The sequence below is a fragment of the Melospiza georgiana genome, chromosome 1, assembly GCF_028018845.1.
Source record: "Melospiza georgiana isolate bMelGeo1 chromosome 1, bMelGeo1.pri, whole genome shotgun sequence".
Lineage (NCBI taxonomy): Eukaryota > Metazoa > Chordata > Aves > Passeriformes > Passerellidae > Melospiza > Melospiza georgiana.
Genome location: NC_080430.1, coordinates 22,128,780 through 22,150,511, shown reverse-complemented (window position 1 = coordinate 22,150,511; position 21,732 = coordinate 22,128,780). Strand labels below are relative to the sequence as shown.

The 21,732-nt window shown below is 36.8% G+C and overlaps 1 protein-coding gene across 1 annotated transcript in view; it reads left to right on the top strand.

The window, feature by feature from the left end:
- The first annotated feature begins 2,866 nt into the window (after positions 1-2,866).
- The window catches only part of ABCB1 (ATP binding cassette subfamily B member 1), a 48,240-nt gene continuing 29,374 nt past the window's right edge, over positions 2,867-21,732 (top strand). The window contains exons 1-6 of the mRNA XM_058020327.1: positions 2,867-3,042; positions 14,966-15,128; positions 15,923-16,038; positions 16,791-16,851; positions 18,138-18,285; positions 21,134-21,206. Coding sequence (XP_057876310.1) covers positions 15,947-16,038; positions 16,791-16,851; positions 18,138-18,285; positions 21,134-21,206 — 374 coding nt within the window. The 5' untranslated portion in view covers positions 2,867-3,042; positions 14,966-15,128; positions 15,923-15,946. The remainder of the gene's footprint in view (positions 3,043-14,965; positions 15,129-15,922; positions 16,039-16,790; positions 16,852-18,137; positions 18,286-21,133; positions 21,207-21,732) is intronic.

Below are 21,732 nucleotides of genomic sequence, written 5' to 3'. Positions count from 1 at the left end.
GGATGCAAAACTGAGTAATAGGCTGTAGGGGACCCTGTGTGAGCAGAGAGGTTGGACCAAATGACTTTCCAGCCTCAACCTTTCTGTAATTCTGTGATTCTGAACCCAGTCTCACACTCTGCCTGCTCAAGGCTGGGTACTGCCTCAGAACAGGTAAGTGCACTGTCACCCTGCTTCAGTCTTGTGATTTTCTTGCAAAATCTGTGTTGGTCTTTTTTGCAACAGCTCCAGATAGCCCCAGGTCTAATGTCACACACTGCAAGACATACTGCAAGCTGTAACAAAAAGATTTCTAGTTAATACACAGATAATGATTTATGGCTAAAATATTGTATTCTTGTAACAGTGCTTGACTCTCCTCTAAAATTACCATAGTAGATTCAAGGTTTCTTCATTCTTTCCTGATCTTAGTGGTTGTTGATTCTCTGAAGCAATATGTCTTTTCACTACTTGGTGCTTACTCGTGACTCTTTTTCTTTTTCAGCTATTTGCTCAGTTTTCTGTGATTCCTTAATGTTTTAATTATAAAGATTCCAGTTAGCCCTAGGGTGCTGATGTTCTGGATATTATAATTCTGCTGGTATAGGTGAACATTGTAAATGTCTACCTAAAATTATTTAGATGAGAAGCATGGCTTACTTATTTCTCTACACGGAGCACAATCTTCTGACAATTTCTACTGATATACAAATAAACAAATACGTGTATCTGTATCAGGTTTCAAAGTTTCTACATAATTGTGTTCAAAATTCCAGTCACCATTTCTACTCCCTCTAAAAAAAATGGTACCCATAAAAACTCTTGGTTTGTTGTACTCAGTCACACAAAATCCATTTCTGGGTCAGTGTTACAATGGCCCTTTAATAAAAGCAGTCTATATGTTCTGCCCTCACATTTGTTTACCACAATTTTAAAGTAGTGGAGACATGTATCTAATGTTTCATTGTCTTTGGTGCAAAAGAGTTTTCCACTGTCACTACAGATAAGGTCTATTATCAATAAAGAGCAGGGTGCTTACTACTTCCTTTGTTATGCAAGCAAATAGTCACAATTTTGAACCTGACATAGTTAATAATAAAAATAAGAACAGGCAGACTTCGCTAAGACCAAACTTAATAATTAATTTATGCTGCATCTTTTAAAAGCCTTTCTGCTGGCTATAATTCTGGTGAGACTTCCCATACGTACTCTTAAATTTTAACAGCAGCACTTATGACATTCTAGCTTTTGTTAGCTTATTTACCTTGCCATAATTAAAATTGAAACTGGAACTATTTAGGCTATTTCCCATTTATGAGTTTATCTTGATATACATGAGATCCTGCTTTGTTTATAATTGGAGCTAGTTCATCCCATTTACAGTTTAGACTGTAAACTTGAGTGGGAATTATGCGACATTACTCACCATCCTCCTTGCCGTTCTGCAAAGTAGTGGTTTATTCTTGCTTGTTTATTAGTGCATTGAGCATTCCTTCCCATCTGAGTTGCTATAGCAACATTAATCTCTTTCCATGTGTTTAGATAGGGTCAGTAGCTATTCTTCAGTTAAAACATTGGGCAGGCTTTTTTTCTCCCAGGCATAGCTCTAAATCACATGAAATTGGGAGAAGCTGGGGCTCATAGGTCATTACAATGACAAGATGATGCAATATCCCAAACCTTCCTGTAATTTTTCACTTTTTGCTTTAGTGCTATTTTTAAAGTCCCATTGGGCCATTCAGTTTACCTTGAACTGGAAGTTCACAGCAACACGTGCCTTTTTTTTCTTCACAGGCTTCCACATAATTCCTTGATGATTTTCCCTGGAATATATGTTTCCTGTCTCAAATAAATTTATTGGTTTAAGTTGCATCTGAAAAATACAATGAAAAATGCCTGCATGGTGGTACATTTGGCTATAGCTATCTTTACTGAACTACCTCAACCACCTTTGTCAGTGAGTCTAGAATTAGGAAACCATGCTTACTCCCACTTTGCATGGTATGTGGGACTAAGGTAGGAATGCACGTATTCTGGTGTAGTCTGTTTGTATCCTGACATGTTGTCCTGGGTTTGGTCAGGATAGAGTTCATTTTCTTCGGATGTTTCTCACTGATGTTTTCGCTCTTGTTAAGTAATGCTTATCCTAAGTCAAGGACTTCTTAGTGTCTTATGTTCTGCCAGTGGAGAGCTGCACAAGGAGCTGGGAGCAGGGGGAGCACAGTCAAGACAACTGACCCGAGATGGCCAAAGGAATATTTCCTACCACAGAACGTCCTGTAAGAGGGGGAGTTGGCTAGGAGGAGCTGATCGCAGCACAGGGACAGGCTGAACATCAGTTACTGAGTGGTGAGCAACTATCTTGTGCATCACTAATTTCTCCTGGGTTTTATCTCCCTCTCTCTTTCATTATTATTGATACTATTTTTATTGTTGTAGTTGTTATATTTTACTTTGCTCCAGTTATTAAACTTTTCCTACGTTAACCCTCATTTCCATGTTGTAAGTTGCTCTATCTTTTTATACCTTGCTTTGTATTTTCTTCAGTTTGTTTGATTTTCTTCAGTTTGTTTGCAAGCTTGCTGTTTCTTCCAATATCAAATCTACTGGGATTACCACAATCTTGGCATGGGTGTGTGCTTGACTGTTATTCCAAGACTGCTACCTCTGTGTTTCTTTTTGGTAGGCTTTTACATGACCTGCATTTTTTTTCTCAGTGCTTCTATTAACCTATGTTTAGGTTTTCCTTTCTGTGATGGAGAGGCCACCAGATTTCCATACTTTGGTAGCCAAATAGTTAAAGCTTGATGTATCCGGTCTGAAACCAAGTATGAAGCTAGGTCATTTCCTTTGGGTTTCTCTTTTAACATCATTAGCAGAGGTTGTGGCTGTGTTGCTTGTGCAGAGTGAAGGCAGACAGCTCTTTTTTAGTTTTCCCAGCATATCTAATAGAGGATTTTCCATACTTTTGATAAAAACTGGAGCCATTTGTGAACCACACAGAATAACCTGTGGCACGAGGACAATAACGGAGCTTTTATCCAGTGAGAGACACATAAAAAGGTAAAGTGCACTTCTGTTCTTTCCAGTGATTAAAAACTCTATAGAGCTAGTGGTAAAGTCTTGCTTTATTCTACAGAAAGCTCTTATTTATAAAAGCCAGTGAGCATCCAGCTAGCCTAGATTTGCTATATATTCAGGTTTTACTTTTCCACTGATTATGTACTTTAGTGGAGCATGTGTGATATGAACTGCTGCAAAGCAGCCTCTAGTGATGCCTATCCAAAACTAATTGCCTATACTAATGCTAAACATGGTTTTTAATAAGGAATAGAGTTTTTTTCCCACAAATGTTAAGAATCTTGAAGCTAAATAAATTTTTTTTCTGTGTTCTTTAAACAGCACCGTATAGATTGGTAGTGGCCAGCTGAACATGAAGCAGCTTACAGTAATGTACATCTAAAGGCCAGCATTTGAACTAATACAGTTTTACTTCTTTTTTTTTCTTCTTTTTTTAAATTCTTTTTTTGTGAGATTTCTTCTCTATTTTGGTTAGTGGTTTACTAATTTCTGCAAATATGATTCTCACAAAAATGTAAGCAGCTGCAAAAGTGAAATAAATACAATTTTTTCATGCACGGACTCTCATAGTCAGTTCTACCCTTTGGTGGTACCAGCATCACCATTCTTTCAACCTAAAACTATGACTGAGTATTTCACTTTAGATTGTACCTGAGTTTTGTCATGATTAGCTTTGAAACCTCTTATTTAAGTAATGCTGGCTACTTCTTGAATATATTACCAAACTTTTAGTTTTTCCGTGTACTGATATATCATTAATGTGTGGTATGACATAGCATATTCTGATGGTAATTTCATGCGTATGTGTTGTATTTTGTCTGAAAGTCTGGAGTAACATGGATGAAACAACATTACTTTCTCTCACAACTAGATGTTGTTATCAGCTGTGCTCTGTTAGTGGAATTCCAAAGAAAGCACTGGCTAAATCAGGAACAAAATAGCAGTCAAATAATCTGCTTAGTATTACACGAATTTCAGGCACACAAACAACCTGAGAGATGGTTACATCATTATTTAAGTGCTAAAATCTCACTTTTTGCATTTTTTCTTTGCTTTTAACCCTGGACAAATAGGATGTTAAAATAATAGGTCTCTGTACTAATATCTTGCTTGCCAGTAAACTTGTTGATGGTGGATTGGAGTCCTTCCTCTGCTATTAAAACACAATTTCTATTTTTTCACATTTTAAATTACAGACACACAAAACTTGAGGAAATTCTGTTACCCAAATATCCACTGTTTTTGCTTCCTCCGGATTCTTAATAACAAAGCATCAGTGACTTGCAGGAATCACTCCACCCTCACCTCCCACTGGTCAGGCCCAATTTCACAAACATCCGTAGCAAAATCTGTGGCTAATCCATTTTGTTTCAACAAGGCTGTGCCAATAATTCCCTGGTGTTCCTAAAAGGGATCCTCCCATTCCTGAAGAAACAGGGAGGACTCTTGAACTTGGCAGCTATTTAACTGCAGGCAGAGATCTTAATACAGGTACTTGAACATCCATTCATGCATACAGGGCTGCAAGTTTTATTATTTTCCCTCTTTCTTGATCTATAGCTGGAATAAATATTTGTTGAGGAGAGTGGTTATTGACACTACAGTATCAATTAACAGCATGGCACTAGTGGTGGTTAATGTTCTTCCTTTGACTACCCAGTACTGATATGGCTATTGGCCATTTCCATTGGTTATATTGCAATTTTACCACTAGACCAAGGGCAAATAGACAGCAGAGTCTCCCTAGACTTTGTTACTGAGACGAAGAGATGATGCCTGAGGGCTTTGCTGAGAGGGACCTATAATTTTCCATAGTTTTCATTCCTCATGATTTTTTATTTGCTTGACAAAAGGAGCCAGCAAGGAATTTACGTATTCCATTCCATTTTCTAAAAGCTTTGCCTCTTTTTCTCAAATTTACGATGTTTTCTTCCAGCAGTTTCAATGTTGTCCCCTAAAGGAAGTTTTTATTATATTGTCCAAAAATATTTTGCAGTTACCATTACAACCTCTTTTTACATAAAGAGCTTAACCCACACTGAAGACTGTTTTTTCCTTTTCTGTTCCTTTTTATCATTATCTTAAATGGAGACTGGGTCATTTAAGGCTGTATTTCTGAAAACTATAGTCTACAGTGTGTAGAGATCCACAGAACTGGGATTTCCTTGTATTCTTTCTTACCTCCGTCACCTTGCCATTTTCCTTGTCCATACCTGCTGAAGCTGAATTTGCAGCTCTTTCCATTGTATCTCTGCTTGATTGCCACATCTGATAATTACTCTTTCTAGCTTAAGTCTTGTACCACTGCCACATGAAAGACAGTGGTTCTATTTCACCAGATACATTCCCAGATGCCAATACTAACAATTATCTTAGAATTCACAATATTTTATAGTCTCATAGCATTCTAGGTGGAATAGCCTGCTAGCCAAGTCTCCTGGCATTGCTCAGATAACTGTTCTGAGACATCTACCTACTAAATTTCTTGCAGAAAATTGTTCCTGCAGTATAGCTGATAATCATACTCCATTCTGAGGCTGTACAATCTTTACTAGTTAAGGAAAACTAATTCTTTAGCCCCGAAACCCCCATTTTAAAAGTTTCTGAATTCAGTGGCCCCAAGTTTTAAGCAAATCCTCTTGCTCTGCAGTCAGGTCAGCTACTATTGTTATAATAATCTCCCACATTTTAGGAACAGCACAGCCCAATCAGGAGGAACCAGCAGGGTGCATTCTTTTTTTACCACTGTTTTGGTTTTAACATCATAACTAGGTCTTAAAAGCCTATTTTGTTTTCACTTTAACCTGAATTTTCAGTATAGTTACGGCTTGAGTTTCCCTTATATCCTTCTAGTATAGTTGACAGTTGTGTTCTGGGTGACTGGTAATGAAGTAAAATGGCTTTCTGAGTGTGCAGAAATCCATCTGTGCAGTAGAGGTTTCAGGGTGTGTCTTCAAGTTAGTAAATGGTTAACTGCAGAAACTTTAAGGTAAACCTAGAAATCAGAAACTGAGAATCTACCTTTAAACACCACTAGACTAGTATTATACACACAGATCCAAAGAGAGACAAAAGCCTGAATGTTCTTATTATCAGCTAGATTAAAACAGATGCAAAACAGAGATAACATTTTTTTGTAAGAATTTGCCATTATTTCCACTCATATTTTGCTGATATATAAGATATACATATATTTTTTCCCTTTCTATTGTTCACCCCTCTTTTTTCTTGTATTAATCTAAATATATATGAAGAAGGGATTTTTAGAGTTGAACAATGTAATTATTATTATTTTCTTCTATTTCCTATCATGGTTTAACACTAGTGTATATGAGTCATCTGATATGGCATGACAGTCAGGTTCTTATCTGTATCCATGTTATCTGTTGGGAGGAGATCAGTTTGCAGAATAGCCACTACTGTGAACATTGTGGTCTCACAAAGGATATTTTGATGACTGCAAAAATGGTGGCACATAAGAAGGAGCAAGATAACTTTTACTGCTCTTGGGGTTAGAATGTTTATGGGGAACATCTTACTATGAAATCTTGAGGTAAGCATTATTCTTCCTGCCCAACTTCACCCTTTTGTGAAACAGAGGAGATTGTCTGTTCTAGTGCTGGATTTAATGGAGCAAGGTGAACTCTGCAACAAATTAAATGTGATAACACAATCCAACCCCCAGTTCATGAAAAGACATGCACTCATGATGACTTAGACTTAGTTTCATTATTGGGCCTGAAGGAAACATGTACAAATGCTTCTCTTGAGAGATCTACTACTCTTGAATAGTTCTGTTTACTTGATATGTGACTATAGGTGGAAATCTATTAGGAAAGTAGGTTGTAAGTATGTGACTATAGGTGGAAATCTATTAGGAAAGTAGGTTGTAAGTCTATTCTGTGAAACAATGCATCACACCAGTATTCAGAAAGAGATTTTGTCACGTATATATTTGGAACAAAATGAAGTACTGAATTTCGGTTATTTTGTTCTTGTAAACATACCATTTCATATACACATTAGATTATGCCATTAGTGTGTGAGTAATTTTTATGGTCTTGTAACATACAGTAATAAGCATCTTTCTTTCCTAATGTGTTGCCAAGGTGTTCCATAAATAACCTAGGCAGATACATTCTCCTGCCTCTTGTGCACCGTACCATGGAATCAGTTTCATTATAGAACTTGGCCTGGTTCTGCTCACACCTGCTTATAACTTCCAGCTCGGTGGATGTCTTCACTAACTGATTGTCAGTCATGCATGATCACTGCAGAAATCATTTTTCTTCTTTAGGGTGTGGGGTAATTTAGCAATATATCCATCTACAGACACCACGAAAAGTCCTATAATGTCTTTTGCAAATGGCCCATGACATGGAGTCACTGCCAGATTTTTTCTTCTATTGGTTAGATAAAAGGCTTTTTTTGCATACCAAATCTCATAGATACTCACCAGAAGTAGTTTCAAAGAGATCAATTTTCTAAATTTGGTTCTGCTTCATAGTACTGACAATTTAGAGAACCCCAGAGGATGCTCCCATTGAGGAATCTCAATTAGCATTTAATAAGCATACCTTGCCCACAGGTATTCTCTGGATCCTTTGCCTTAGGTTCTCTAATTTCTACTGGAACAGCATTCCTTGCATGCCAGGTGCAGACAATGAATGCAAGGAGAGTAGATTTCTCCTTACAATAGGAGGTATCTTGGTTTGATTAGTGCTCAAATGAGATGCTGAGAGTTGCTTTCTTGAATGTTTTCCATACTAACAAACTCATTTGTCCTCAGTGAGTGGTGTTATGGCAACAGGCCTGCTCTGAACACTTTATTCAATCAGGGTGAGCTGTTAATCATTCATGATTTATTGTTGACTATAAAAAGAAATCAAGGTATACGTGTACTATCAGGGCGTTCACACTGGCTCACGTGTCATTGCATGTGAGCAGAATGTAAACTCTGCAGAGGTCATGACACGGCTGAGTCAGAAAGGAGGATGTCTAGAGTGCAAAGAGTGAGGAAGTTGGAATATGAGCAGAGATCACTTTGTTCCTTCAATTATCATTTTGTGGTGCTGCAACACTGTCCAAAGCCTTGTGATTCAAGGGTTCCCATGAATATCAACATTTGGGGAGCCACCTGCCAGTCCTTCTGCCTCTGACCTGCAGCCTTTATCTTCCATTCTGTCTGGGAAGTAGGAAATCATGTCGTGACTTCACTGTCCACACAGGGAAGGGGAGGAACATTGAGGAAGACCTCTGAGGCTTGCTGAGTAGTTAAATATCTTATGTGGTGCTCTCTTCTGTTTCTTGTCAGGAAGGTCTGAATTTACTAATATTACTCAAATGAGTTTGGCCATGATTAGCACTTCTTAAGTTTCATTGATTGCATTACTGTTTAATATGTTATGTCTCTTTTACACAAAGTTTATACTTAGGCATCAGTAAGAAATAAATAAGAAAAATGCGCTGAAATCTGGATTTGCTATGCATAGTCTAATAAATTCAAGTTTCAGTGGGAAGTGTATGGAAAAATGATGTTTTCCCTTAACAAGGATAATACCTGCGGATAGAATGATAAACTTTGTTGTAATCCAAATACACTTTAATGATCTTATGATGAATTTATGGAAATTAAGATTAAAGATCCTTTATGGAATTAGGAAAATAGGGATTTAGAGAAGATGCAAGTAGATTAATCAGACATGAGAGCATCAAATCTAAGTCACTAGAAAGACTGCAGGTAATTGCCTGTTCAGTTACTGTAGCCACAATGTAGCTGGCCACAAAATAGAGAAATCTGATTTTCTAGTTGCTGAAGTCTTGCATGGTGAAGAGTTATTTCCTCCAGGCTCTTTAGAACTGTTTCTTGCAAAATGATCACAAGCAGACATATCTTGATATCATAACTGGAATCTTCCTGGTGAGTCTCCCAGGATTGCTGTCAGGCATCATTGGTGTTGACATGTAAGGTAGAGGTGTGGTACGTGGCAGATGTTTCTGGAATTATATGAGGGAGCATTGCCTCTATTGTCTGTGGTTATGGATGTTTGAAAGGTTTGGAGCCTGTGAACATGTGTCTGCACAGTATCCAATTGCCTGCAGAAACACTTTTACCTTAGAGTGCACAATCATTTGTTTTACTGTAAACATCAAAAAGGAACAAGGCAATTTGACTGTGGTTAAAGACAACGTGCAGAGAACATGGTCACAGTGCTGTAACCAATGTCTTATGAGAGGATTATCTTTAGTCACTTCACCACAGCTATGAAATCCAAAGTCTAAGATCAAATAAAATAAGTAAGTATACTTTCATACTGCCACAGAAAGTGGAAGTCAAATTACTTAGAGAAATTAAAAATATTTGCCTATTATTGAAATAACCCTTAGTTTGGGGCTACTTTCCTGAAAAAACACCAAATCTTTGAAATAGTTTTGTGTCAAGAGGGTAGTAATGTTCAAGACCAAAAACACCAATTCTGCCCTAGAGGGGTTGTAGGAACTGTGAGGGGGACGGGGGGGGTTGTTTGTTTCTTTTGGTTTGGGGTTTTGGTTTTGTTGAGTTTTTTGTCAAGAGATGACAAGCAACACTTGTGAAAGCAGCATTAAAATTTTGAACGTACTGTAAAGTGAAGTGAAAGAAGAAGTTCTTCCTATTTGTTGTGGACAGGGAAGGGGTAACAGGTCTAACTTGTCTCAAGAACAATTCATTTTAGACATCCAGAAAAACTCCGAGTAGTTCAGATAGTCTGAAGTTCTCCATCTTTGCTTTTGGAAACTAACAGTGAAGGTACAGAATTCAAACACCTGTTAAGAATTTAATATGTAATATTTGATGTTATCTGAAGGAAGGAGGATGGACAGGACAGCATTTTGACATTATATGTCTTCCACATATAATGAACTTCCAAATGTAATTAACTGTAACTATAGAAATAAACAAAAACTTGAAATTCAGTATTACTGGGGAAAAGCGGAATGAGAGGTTTTTCAGTCTTATAATTTCCTGTGTGATTGAGACATTTCACAGATAGTATGGAATAGAATGCAAGCATTTAGAAAATATGGCTTTAAATGCTATTGTACGAGGGAATCAGTCAATAGCTTTGATTTCTGTATAAAATATAAAATCAATGCTGTTATATATTTCATATATAGGGAGTTTGTAAACTCCTTTCCTTGTTTCTCAGGTGTTCACCTGTCTGTGATCCAAGACAGAAGTGTAACCATCTTTCAGACCTTTAAGGAAATTACTTAATTTGGAGCAAGAACTGCAAAAAAATTGATAAAACTGGGGTTCTGCAAGGTAAGAAAGGTTGCAGACAGAGGTACATCTCTTGAAATGAAGTTAAGCAGCAGTTTAGGTATTCAAGAGAAAAAAAAATATCATCATGAAAAGAAATAAAACCCTAAGGGAAAAGCAGGGCTTTGAAAGACAGTAATTCAGTCCCAAAGAAGATTCCTTCCAGGGGCAGTAGAAGCCAGCTCTACCCTACCTCACTGAGGACTCCTTGGCCCACAAAGATTTTCCCTATTTCTTGCTAATGGGCATTAACACTCAGTTTAGTATTTCATTAATTCAAGTTATCAAAAAATGGCAATGTATGGTAACTAATCAGTAACTGCTGAATACTTTTAAGCTGAGTTTACCCAGTTCACAAAGGGCTCTTTGTGCGTGGCAAACGGTCACGGTCCAATCAAAGCCACTCGGTGAGGGAAGGATTACTTGTACTGTTACAATGTCACCAGGCGTATCCTTGCCTAGAAAAATTATATGGACAAAAATTGGACGTGTCATAGTATTATATATTTTATTCAGATTTAAGTGGGAAAAATGTTTTCCACCTGCACAAAAAGTAATTTTGTTTATCTTTTCCTGTCAGTTTTCATTTGTAAAATATAGTCCTGAACATTTTTAAAGCCCTAATGTTCTGTATTATATTTATTTAAATAATTTTTCCAATAATAGAACTTTAAATGCAACTATCCAGCAAGTAATGGTTATGTTTTCAGAAACAAGACTGAGTTTGTAAAGCTGAAAACTAGCACATTAGTAGTAGGAATCCAGTGACATTGGTTTGTGGCAGTCCTCCTTATGAGAATTAAAAATTAACTCCAAATCAAATCACATACAATAAGAGGGGAGTTTTGTAATTTTAAAACATGCTTTTCAGAATAGACTTTCCTTTTAAACACAAATAGAAGCTTGATGTTTACATTAACTTGATTTGTTCTCATGCTTCGTCCAGGAAAAATAAAATGTCCAGCAATTACAATAGACATTATCCTGTAGCTGAGCATACGGCATAGTTAAAGGAACACAAAGTTGTCAGTTTCTGACAGTATAATAATTCCTTTCATATAGGAAAATTCTCATTGATAGAATAGTATTCAAGTTGGCAAAATTGCTTTACAGAGTATTATTCTTTTCCAGCCCTGATTAACAGGCTGCTTAACTGGAGCAGGAGTTCTAGTATCATAAATCAGAGGTTCTTCACAGGTTCTATGCTAGGGTTGAATATCATTGTGGAATCATTACATAATTCCTGCAATCCTTTCAAGCATTTTGCCTACCTGGCTCTTACTACAAAATCCAGCTTTCCATCTTTAAAGTAAATAGAAGAAAAAAGTAGCTTTTGTGATTTTTCTCTGGCCACAGTATATGCAGACATTGAAGTATTTGCTTCAGTTTCTTGTCTTGTTTGCTAGTTTTGTTAAAAAGTGCATTTAAAAAGTTAGCTTTTCTTGATATTGTTTAGAAAATTTTGAAGGCATTGTGCCATCATTTCACAACAGTTTGTCTCTGATATCAATGATTATCATTATTAGATTAATGTCTCTGTGTCAGTAGTTCCAATATCATCGGTCAATTTATGATGTGCTGGCCTGCATCAGATAAAACAGAGTGAATAGATCCAATTTGTTGTTTGTGGGATGAGATTTTCCCAACAAAAATTATTTTTTAGAATGATATGTAGTTGAAACTTAGCCACAGAACCTGAGAACCCTATTTTTCAAATGCCTTTTTCTGCAGCTTCAGAAACTCATATCTCATGATCAGTTTGTTAATAAAATATTAATACATTGTGACACAAGAAGGGGAATGGATAAGTAAATTTAGATAGTCAAATACATGGAAACAGTCTGAAATAATTAATAGTGAGTATGGTACAGGATGATCTGTGTATACCTAATTTAACTGCAGTCCAAAAATTATGTTATGATCATGCAAACTACAACTTAAATCACAGAGTTATACTGAAAAATCTGGTGAATGGTCTGTAAGAGCACTGACTCAAAGAATGATTTAAGGTTTGTTTATTGTGCCAATACAATCTCTCATTATACTGGAGAGCCCAAGAGAGATTATTCAAACCATGCACTTATAACATATAAGAGAAGGGAACTACCTGTGCTCCAACCTATGGAATCAATGTTGACAGAGCATTTCAAGGGGCCTATGATCATATTTCAAACATGTGAAAAGTATTCATGCTTAAAATTCTAAAAAAGATGTGTGAATATAATGCAGACACAATAAAAGTATTTTAGACAAAGGGAAATTGGCTACTATCTTAACTAAGAGGGGATTAAGTATACCTTATGAATATATGTAAGTATTTTCACATAGAAAACACATCTGATGATGCAGAGCTTCACAGAAATTGTAATATCCAAGAGGTATTGTTCTATCTTCAACTAAATAATGTCTGTGAGGGGAGATGGAGCATTGAAGTAGTTAGCCAATAGGTGTAACAAACTTATGACCACTTGTAATTTTTAGTCTAAAATTAGAAGTTTTCCTCTTGTACAGGCATTGCTTTAGACAAGGCCAACTTACCTGACCTCATGAGTCACTTTACTGAACTTTCAACTGTCTAAAATCTCTTAAAACAATTACTCCATAACTCAATAAAGGTAGCTCTTTGAGCTGCAGTTGTCATTATCTTCATGAAATCCCACTGATCCGCTGTTGAATTGGGCTGAAATGGACCTGGGTCAGAAGTTTTGACAGTCCAGGATGATGAAACTTATCAGTCATTCTTTATTTGCTTCTGAAACAACAAGGGATTTGAATCTTCCAACAGTTCCCACATTACCAGATCTCTGCTTCTTCTAATCATAATATAACAAACGGGGTTGAGAAGGAATTTTAAGTTGTTTATGAACCTTAAATAGCCCAAAGGTCATGTATTGGTCATCTCAGTTTAAATCCCTCTTCTGTGAGAAATTTTGTGACTAGTAAGTAGAAGTCAAAAAAAAAGCCCTTTTCTTTCGTTTTGAATTATTCAATGATCAGGACACTCTGCTTCCAAGACATCCTTCCTTATCTTCTAGTCAATGTCTACTTGATACAGACAATGTCTAAACAAGATTTCATGCTTCAAGTCTTGGGCCGATAGAATTAAAAATTCCCCCTTGATGGTATCAAAGATTGGCTAAAGCTGAGGGTAAGCTGTTGATGTAACCAAATAACTGAGCTGAATTTTCAAACACTGGCTTTATGAATCCTGCTAATGTATTTAGGGCAAAACCAGTCACCAGACTTTGGATGAGAAAGTATTTCTCCTTGGATTAGGTTGACTGGCACCTATATTGTTTCTAGGTGGTTTTGTAGATTTTGGTTGTAAATCAGCTACTTCATGATTTTCATATACTCAGGTAATGTGCGGTGGTGATGCCTCAGATTCTGTTGCTGTTGGTTTATTTTACAGATTTAACTTTTTCAGGTTGAAATTGTATACTTTCACCCAAATTATAGGTTTTAAACCAGATATGAGAGATTAAAAGAAAATCTAAGTATCTTCTCTGATTTCAAATTCACTGCAATTGTGAAGCTATGTCACTGAACAAACTACAGAAGCTGTAGAGAAGTTACAGAATTTTGCATCTTATTAAGTAGATGCAAAATACTATACTTCTGTTTTCCCACTTTTTAATATCAATTTAGTTGATTCAGCTTCTAGTGTGATAAAAACAGATGTGTTTAATTTTCTTTGCATTACTTATGCAGGCAATAGAAACTCTGGTAAAAATTGCTCTTGTGTTTTTTTTTTTTTTTTTTTTAATCAATTGACTTTTCTTTAAGGATTCTTACTTACTTTAGTTTGTTTTTGGTTCCCACTGAAATAATTGGACCAGTCCATTAAGATCATGTCCAGGAAAGCATTTAGGCACACAAGTTAAAACCCAGTATTCCCAGTAACTGTTGTGGATAGACTTCTATATAAATACATCGCAATGACTTTTGATAAACATATAATACTTATTAACTCTTTATATTCTTCTCGATTGGCAATGATAAACTACCCTTTCTAAAGTAATTCTCAATCTGATAAGACTATCTCTATTCCAAAATATTATAAAAATACTGCTTCACTAACATTTTGAGATTACAGGCATGCATAACAAAAATAAATAAATTTTTTTTTCTGGGTAATTATCAGATTAAGTAAATTTTGTGTGAGTAAAGTGATAGAAGACCTACAAGAAAATTCATGTAAAACTTTTTAACTTCTAGGACAGGTATTTTTATTTAATTTTTCATAAATTTTACTTCTGTAAAAATGTTGAACATGTCTATTTTAATACATACATTGAAATAAGGGTTATGAAGTGCAAATAATTTATTTAACTGTTTAAAATTTTTGTTATTTTCATTGAAGCAATGCCTACAGATACTGATAAAAACAGAACATTCTACAGTAGAACAAATGGCCTATTTCAAACTGTTTAGAATATAAACATACATTCAAAAATCAGAATAATAATTAAGCACATTTCTGCTAACCAGAGCTATTTCCAAAACACTTCTAAATTGAGTCTGAAACTCATCTTGCTGTTCTGCAGTTACTCAAATGAGGAACTATATGCACTGTAGTGAAATCCTGTTTTCTTTTCATGCTAGATGGGCAATGTTCTCCTGGATTAGATTTAGAAGATGGGAAAGGAAGCAAAAGATTAAAACAATGTTTTGGTGTTACCTGGTTTCATTCTCACTTTGTATTCAAGGATGGATTCATCTTTAAGTGCAACAGTTACTTCAAGCATTCAGCAACATCTCTAATAAGGTAAAGGGGAGTTCCTTTCAGTTTAAGGGGCAAAATCAAAACAACAGTACCTATAACAGGGAACTTTTCCTGGTGGAAGAATAAAGTATTCAGGCTTGTTTTCCCAGGTGACAATGAACTATGCATGCGTTCAAGGGATAGTATTATTCTCTTTAGGAAAAGGGAGGTACAGTCCAAAGTGCATACATTTCATTACCCAAGATAAACGAGGCTATTGGAGTGGGAAAAAATCCAAGAGAAAGCTATTTGTCATGTCTGTCTTACATAAGAGGAGCAAAGTCCAATCATGCTGCATGTCCTTACCCGTATTAATTCTGCTCAGGTTTGAATAATTTTTCAGAGGAGTAGACGCAAACCAGGAGGAAACTTTCACGGTATGTCAGTAGTTTGGAGGGTTTTTTTAAAATCAGTGATATTTTATAAATTCACTGATAACTAAAACAAATCTAATTTACTGCATATTCTTTTAAATACACATTTAATTTTTCATTTATTTTGTGTATCTGGGCTGCATTGCAGAAAATACTACTCTTATATCATTAAAATGAAACTAAATAAATGACGGAGATATCAAATGGCTAAATACAGAATATAAATGTTTGTAAGGAAACTCCAAACTTCTGGACTGATTTCAATATGCTTATACTTGTGCATTAGGAATATTCACTTTGTAATCTATGATATTAATAACTGATTATAATAAATAGCCATGTTTTTCTTTCAAACAAATGATTGTTGAGATTGCTCTCCTCAGCTTAAGATTTTTTATTTCTCAGTCAAATATTATTTTACAGGAAACTATCTTCAATAAATTTAAAATGCCTTCTGAAGATGAAAAGAAGTATACTGCAGATGGAAATAGTCATGAGATCGCTGCATCCAGCCCGGGTCATGAATCTGAAGACAAACAGTAAGTATTCTTAAATATAGTAAACATTATGTATTGAAGCTTATTAGACTCCATTACCTTGCTTTATATTTTATTGAAATTCATATTTTAAAACTTATTGTAACTTACTTTGCTAAGAAGACCTAGTAAGAGAAAGCTTTGTATCAACATAAGAGTAGCATTGATTGGCACATTCATTTCATGCAAAAGGGCTATTTATTTTCTCCTTTAAAGGACTAAGTACTCTCAGTATTGACTAGAAAAACAATTCTAAAATATGACAGAAATTATGTTGGAATGGAAATATTGAATACATTTATGTCATCTACTAAAAATTATCTTAAAATTTTTAGTACAGTGGTTAATCAACATTTTACATACTTTGAACATGTTATCTATTCCCTATCCACTATGTACAAAAGTTTTCCTCTCTTCTGTTTTGAAATCTATACAGTGCTTTAGTTCACAACTTCCCTGACCAGATAGTGGAACCACCAGCCCCACTGATGTTGCTTCATCTTTGAAGGGGTGAATTGGGAAGAACATGACTTAAATTTATAGAAGTTAGGAGATGGTGCTACTTACATTGCTGAAGTTTTAAACAGAAACATCTCAAGAATGCCCAGTAAATCATGTTCATTTTACACAATTGTTTGCTGTAAAATGATTTCAAAATTATAATATATTTGAACTGCATTTATATGTTGAATTAGTATTTCTGCAAAATTAAGTCTCTTTTAAAATTCACTAAAACTACCACACTTTTTTTTTAGCAAGGCAAAGAAGAAGCAGAAGAAAGGGGAAAAACCTAAGGTGGTGAGCCCATTTGCACTGGTAAGGTTTATTCTCTCTATATGCGTCTACATATAGATACACATAGGCACATTTCAAAGTTTAGTCAAAAATGGTTACAGTTATGTTAGCATCCTGAATATATGATACTGTCTCTACCAAATGTATTCATTCTTCAGAATGTTGACTATAGTATAGAAATCAATCTTTTTGTGGGTGTAGTTATAGTAAAGAAGATGTCTTTTACAGATGAGTATTCTTAGGAGTGTTCCCTTGGTAAATCATCATCCTAAATACACCCATACAGATATTTGTTTATGAAAGATAGGAATTTCCACGTTCACAGCGAGAAGCATGGCCACATACCTACACTGAGTGTGGTCTTGTCCTCTAAATTACCAGTCAGGTACTAATCACACTAATTATCCCCATGAGTCATTATTCAATCACCTGTGTCAGCAGTAAAGGGCAATTCCATGCTACTGATGAAAGTTAAAATTAAGAATTGTATGCTAAAAGGTTCCAGATTCTTTAAATTTTTCTGCATGTATTTTAAACCACAAACTTGTAATATTTAATCAAGTAAATCCTAGGTCCTCTCTTAACCATACTGAAATATTTTATATTTTGTAGGTTTAGTGTGTGTAACACACAGCAATGACACAGCAAATAACAAACATAAACATGATGGTGGCCAGTGCCCAATTTCTTTGCTTTGCTATATCAGTTTACACTAGTATAATTACACCATACAACTATAATTTGCATCAGTAAACTTAGTAGTTTACAGTACAGAATGAACCCAATGATTTTGTAATAGATGAGCTCAAACTTTATTAAGTTCAATGGCAAGAGAATTTAAGATTTAGATTTCAATACCTTTTCATGATGTCTGGGTACATTAGGGACATTAGATTTTCTAACTACATAATAATGAATTTACAGTAAAAGAAATTATTGCCTTAGTTATCATAGCACCATAAAAATTTCTTATAATTTGAACTTTAAATGGCAAATGTAAAAAGCATAATTTTTGTATATCTTGTTTTCCTATGGTCTTTCTTACTCAGATGGAGATACTAGTGCATTGAAATGCCACATCTCTCTGGTTTTGAGAGTTTATAGTATATAAGGGCTTATATAGAAAGGATTTATACCTGTACATTTAAAATTATTTTAAACTGTAATTCTAAAGAGATAAAGTTGTAGATTTGGGAGAGCAAGTGTACAATTTATAGCTTTTTCTTCACTTTCTTGACTTTGTAGACATAACATTGTGTTAGCATTCTAGTACAACAGTTAGAATTAATTTCTCTTCTCACTCACAGTTCCGATACTCCAGCTGGTCAGATAAATTATTAATGATACTGGGCACTGTGATGGCAGTAGCCCATGGAAGCAGTCTCCCTTTTGCCATGATGATTTTTGGTGATATGACTGATAGCTTTGTTGGATCTGGAGAAAAAAATTTGACAGGTAAGAATATATCTGCTATGACAAGAACAATGGCTCCTATTTAAAACAGAAACAGGAAGATTCACACATCTTCACAGGAGATACAGTTGTCAGAAACAACAATGCTATGCTATGATGCAAATTAGCCGCTCATGTTCATTGAAACAGAAATACACTGTGGTTGGGGTGACATTGTAGTGAGAGTCTCCTATAGGCTGCCTGACCCGGGAGACCAAGCAGATGAGGTCCCTGTAGATAGATTGGAACAGCCTGGCATTCACCAGCCCTGGTCCTCATGGGGGTCTGCAACCAACCCAATAACTGCTAGAGGAACACCACCAGGCACAAGCAACCCAGGAGGTTCCTGGTTTGTGTTGATGATAAATTCTTCAAATGATAGAGGAGCCAGTGAGGAGAGGTGCTATGCTGGACCTCTTTCTTGCTAAAAAGGAGAGACTGGTGGGGAATGTGAACCTGGAGGGCAGCCTGGGCTGCAGTGACCATGAAATCATGGAGTTTTAGGGCAGCAAGGAGGGAGGACAGCAAAATCACTATCTAGAACCTTAGCAGAACAGACCTGGACCTCTTCAAGGACCTTCTAGGTAAAGTACCATGGGATAAAGCCTTGGAGGGAAGAGGAGCCCAAGAAAGCTGGTTGATATTCAAGGATGACCTTGTCCAAGCGCAAGAGCAATGCATTCCAACCAAGAAGAAGTCAGGCAGAAATACCAGGATGCTTACATGGATGAACAAGGAGACAAGCTCAAACACAAAAAGCAAGCCTTGAGAAGGTGGAAGCAAGGAAAGGGAGCTTGGGAGAAATACAGAGTACCTGTCAAGCAGCCAGGGATTAGGTTAGGAAAGCTAAAACCCTGATAGATAAATCTGGCCAGGGATGTCAAGGGCAACAAGAATAGCTTGCATAGGTAGGTCAGTGATCAAAGAGTGATGAGGGAAAATGTGGGCCCTCTCCAAAAGGAAATGGGAGACCTGTTCATTTGAAATACAGAAAAGGCTGAGGGGCTCAATGATCTTTTACCTCAGTCTTCACTGGCAAATGTTACAGGCACACTGCCCAAATCACAGAAAGGGAAGGCAAGTTCTCTTCCAAGAGTCAAGAACTGCCTGCTGTAGGAGGTCACGTTTGAGACTATCTAAGGCATCTGGAGTTCCACAAGTCCATGAGACCCGATGAGATGCATCTGTGGTGTCTGAGGGAACGGATGGAGGAAGTTGCTGCCCATTATATTTGAGATATTATGGCAGTCTGATGAAGTTCCCACTGACTGAAAGAGGTGGAAACATAACCCTAATTTTTAAAAAGGGAAAAAGGAAGACCCAGGGAACTCCAGGCCACTCAATCTCACCTCTGTGCCCAGCAAGATCATGAAGCAGATCCGCCTGGAAACTGTGCGCAGGCACATGGAATATACGGAGAGGATTGACGATGGCCAGCATTACTTTTTTAAGGGCAAATAATGCCTGACAAATTTGATGGCATTTTGCAACTGGGTTACCGATTTGGTGTGTAGGGAAGAGATTGGACATCATCCACCTGGACCATCTGCAAAGCACTTGACACCGTCCCAATCAACACAGTTTTCACTAAATTGGAGAGGCATGAGTTTGATGGATGGATCACTTGGTGGATAAGAAATTGGCTGGAGGGTCACACTCACAGAGTTGTCCAAGTGGAGACCAGTGATGAGTGGGCTCTTCAGGAGTCAGTATTGGGACTGACACTGTTCAATGCTTTGTCCTTGACATGGACAGTGGGATCTGGTCAAGCTTTGTCCTTGACATGGATCTGGTGCACCAGTGGGATCTGGTGCACCCTCAGCAAGTTTGCCAACTACACCAAGCTGCGCAGTGCAGTTGATGCGCTTGAGGGAAGGGGTGCATCCAGAGGGAAATTGACAGGCTGGAGAGGTGGATCTCTGGGAATGCCATGAAGTTCAACAAGGCAAAGGGCAAGGTCCTGCATGTGGGTTGGGGTAATCCCAAGCACAATACAGGCCGGGAGAAAAATGGTTTGAAAGCAGCCCTGAGGTGAATGATTTGGAGGTGTTTGCTGACAAGAAGCTCAATGTGAGCCAGTACTGTAGGCTAGCAGCCCGGGAAGTAATATCATGTGCTGCATCAAAAGAATTGTGACCAGCACGTGGAGGGTGGTGTTTCTACACTCTCTACATCTCTCTGGAGTGCTGCATCCTGCTCTGGGACCCTGCACCATAAGAAGGATAACTGTTGGAGTAACTTCAAAGGAGGGCCATGAAGATGATCAGAGGGCTGAAGCAACTCCCTTATGGGGACAGGCTGAGCAAATTGGGGTTGGAAGGCACAACCTGTAGTAATAGGATGAGGGATAATAGCTTTAAACTGAAAGAGGGACAATTTAGACGAGATATCAGGAAGAAATTCCTCACTATGAGTGTGATGAGTGTCTGGGACATGTATACCAGAGATGTTGTGTATGCCTGATCCCTGGAAGTGTTCAAAGCCAGCTTGGATGAGGCCCTGAGCAATCTGGTCTAGTGGAAGGTGTCCCTGTTCATGGTAGGGGGGTTAAAACAGGGTCGACCCATTAAGGTCCTTTCCAATCCAAACCACTCTGTTCTTCTATGTGTGTGTGCTCAAGAAGACTTTTAAATCTCAAATTACAGTGATGTAGTTTTGTAATCAGTGGAGTTATGACAAACCCTGTATTAGTAATGTTCATTCATGTGCATTAAAATTTCCTCCTTTCTTCCAAATCATCTTGATTCAAAAGGAGATGTAGCAACTCCAGATATGCTGAACAGCATGCAGGAAAACTAATTTGTTAAATCTTGCTCTGTTAAAAGTATTTACTCTTCTCTTCCTTTCTAAGAAAACTCTTCAATGAATGAATTGACGAATGTCACTGCAGAAATGTTTAACCAGCTGGAAAAAGACATGACAAGGTAATTAAAAATTGATATTTCCTCTTCTTTTTTTAATGTAGTCACACATTTCTAGTCAAGCCATTCCTCTCCCAAAGATGTTTCGCACACTTTAAGCAACATAAAAAACCAATGATTTAATAATATGTGTAACTAAAGATTGACACAAGGGATTATTTGAGGCCCTGGTAAGATTCTTGAACATTCCTAGCTATTTCCAACAATTTCCCTGTAATCTCTTGCTCTGATCCATCCTGACAAATTTCAGGGGTGCCCTATATCCCAGTGAAATCTGCATTGCCATCCTTCTTTCTTCTCTTCCTCTGAATTTATAAATAGTAATTGTTATGATAAAAAATTATATTGATTATCATCTGTCAATACCTTGAGCTATGGTGATTCACCTGCAAAAAAACGTTGAATTTTCAGATACTACCTACTTTGCTGCCAAAGCATCAAGTTCAGCTAAGTCTCTCTCTACAAGTACCTGAAAGGAGATTATAGCAAGATGGGGCTCAGTCTCTTCTCCCAGCTAATAAGCAACATG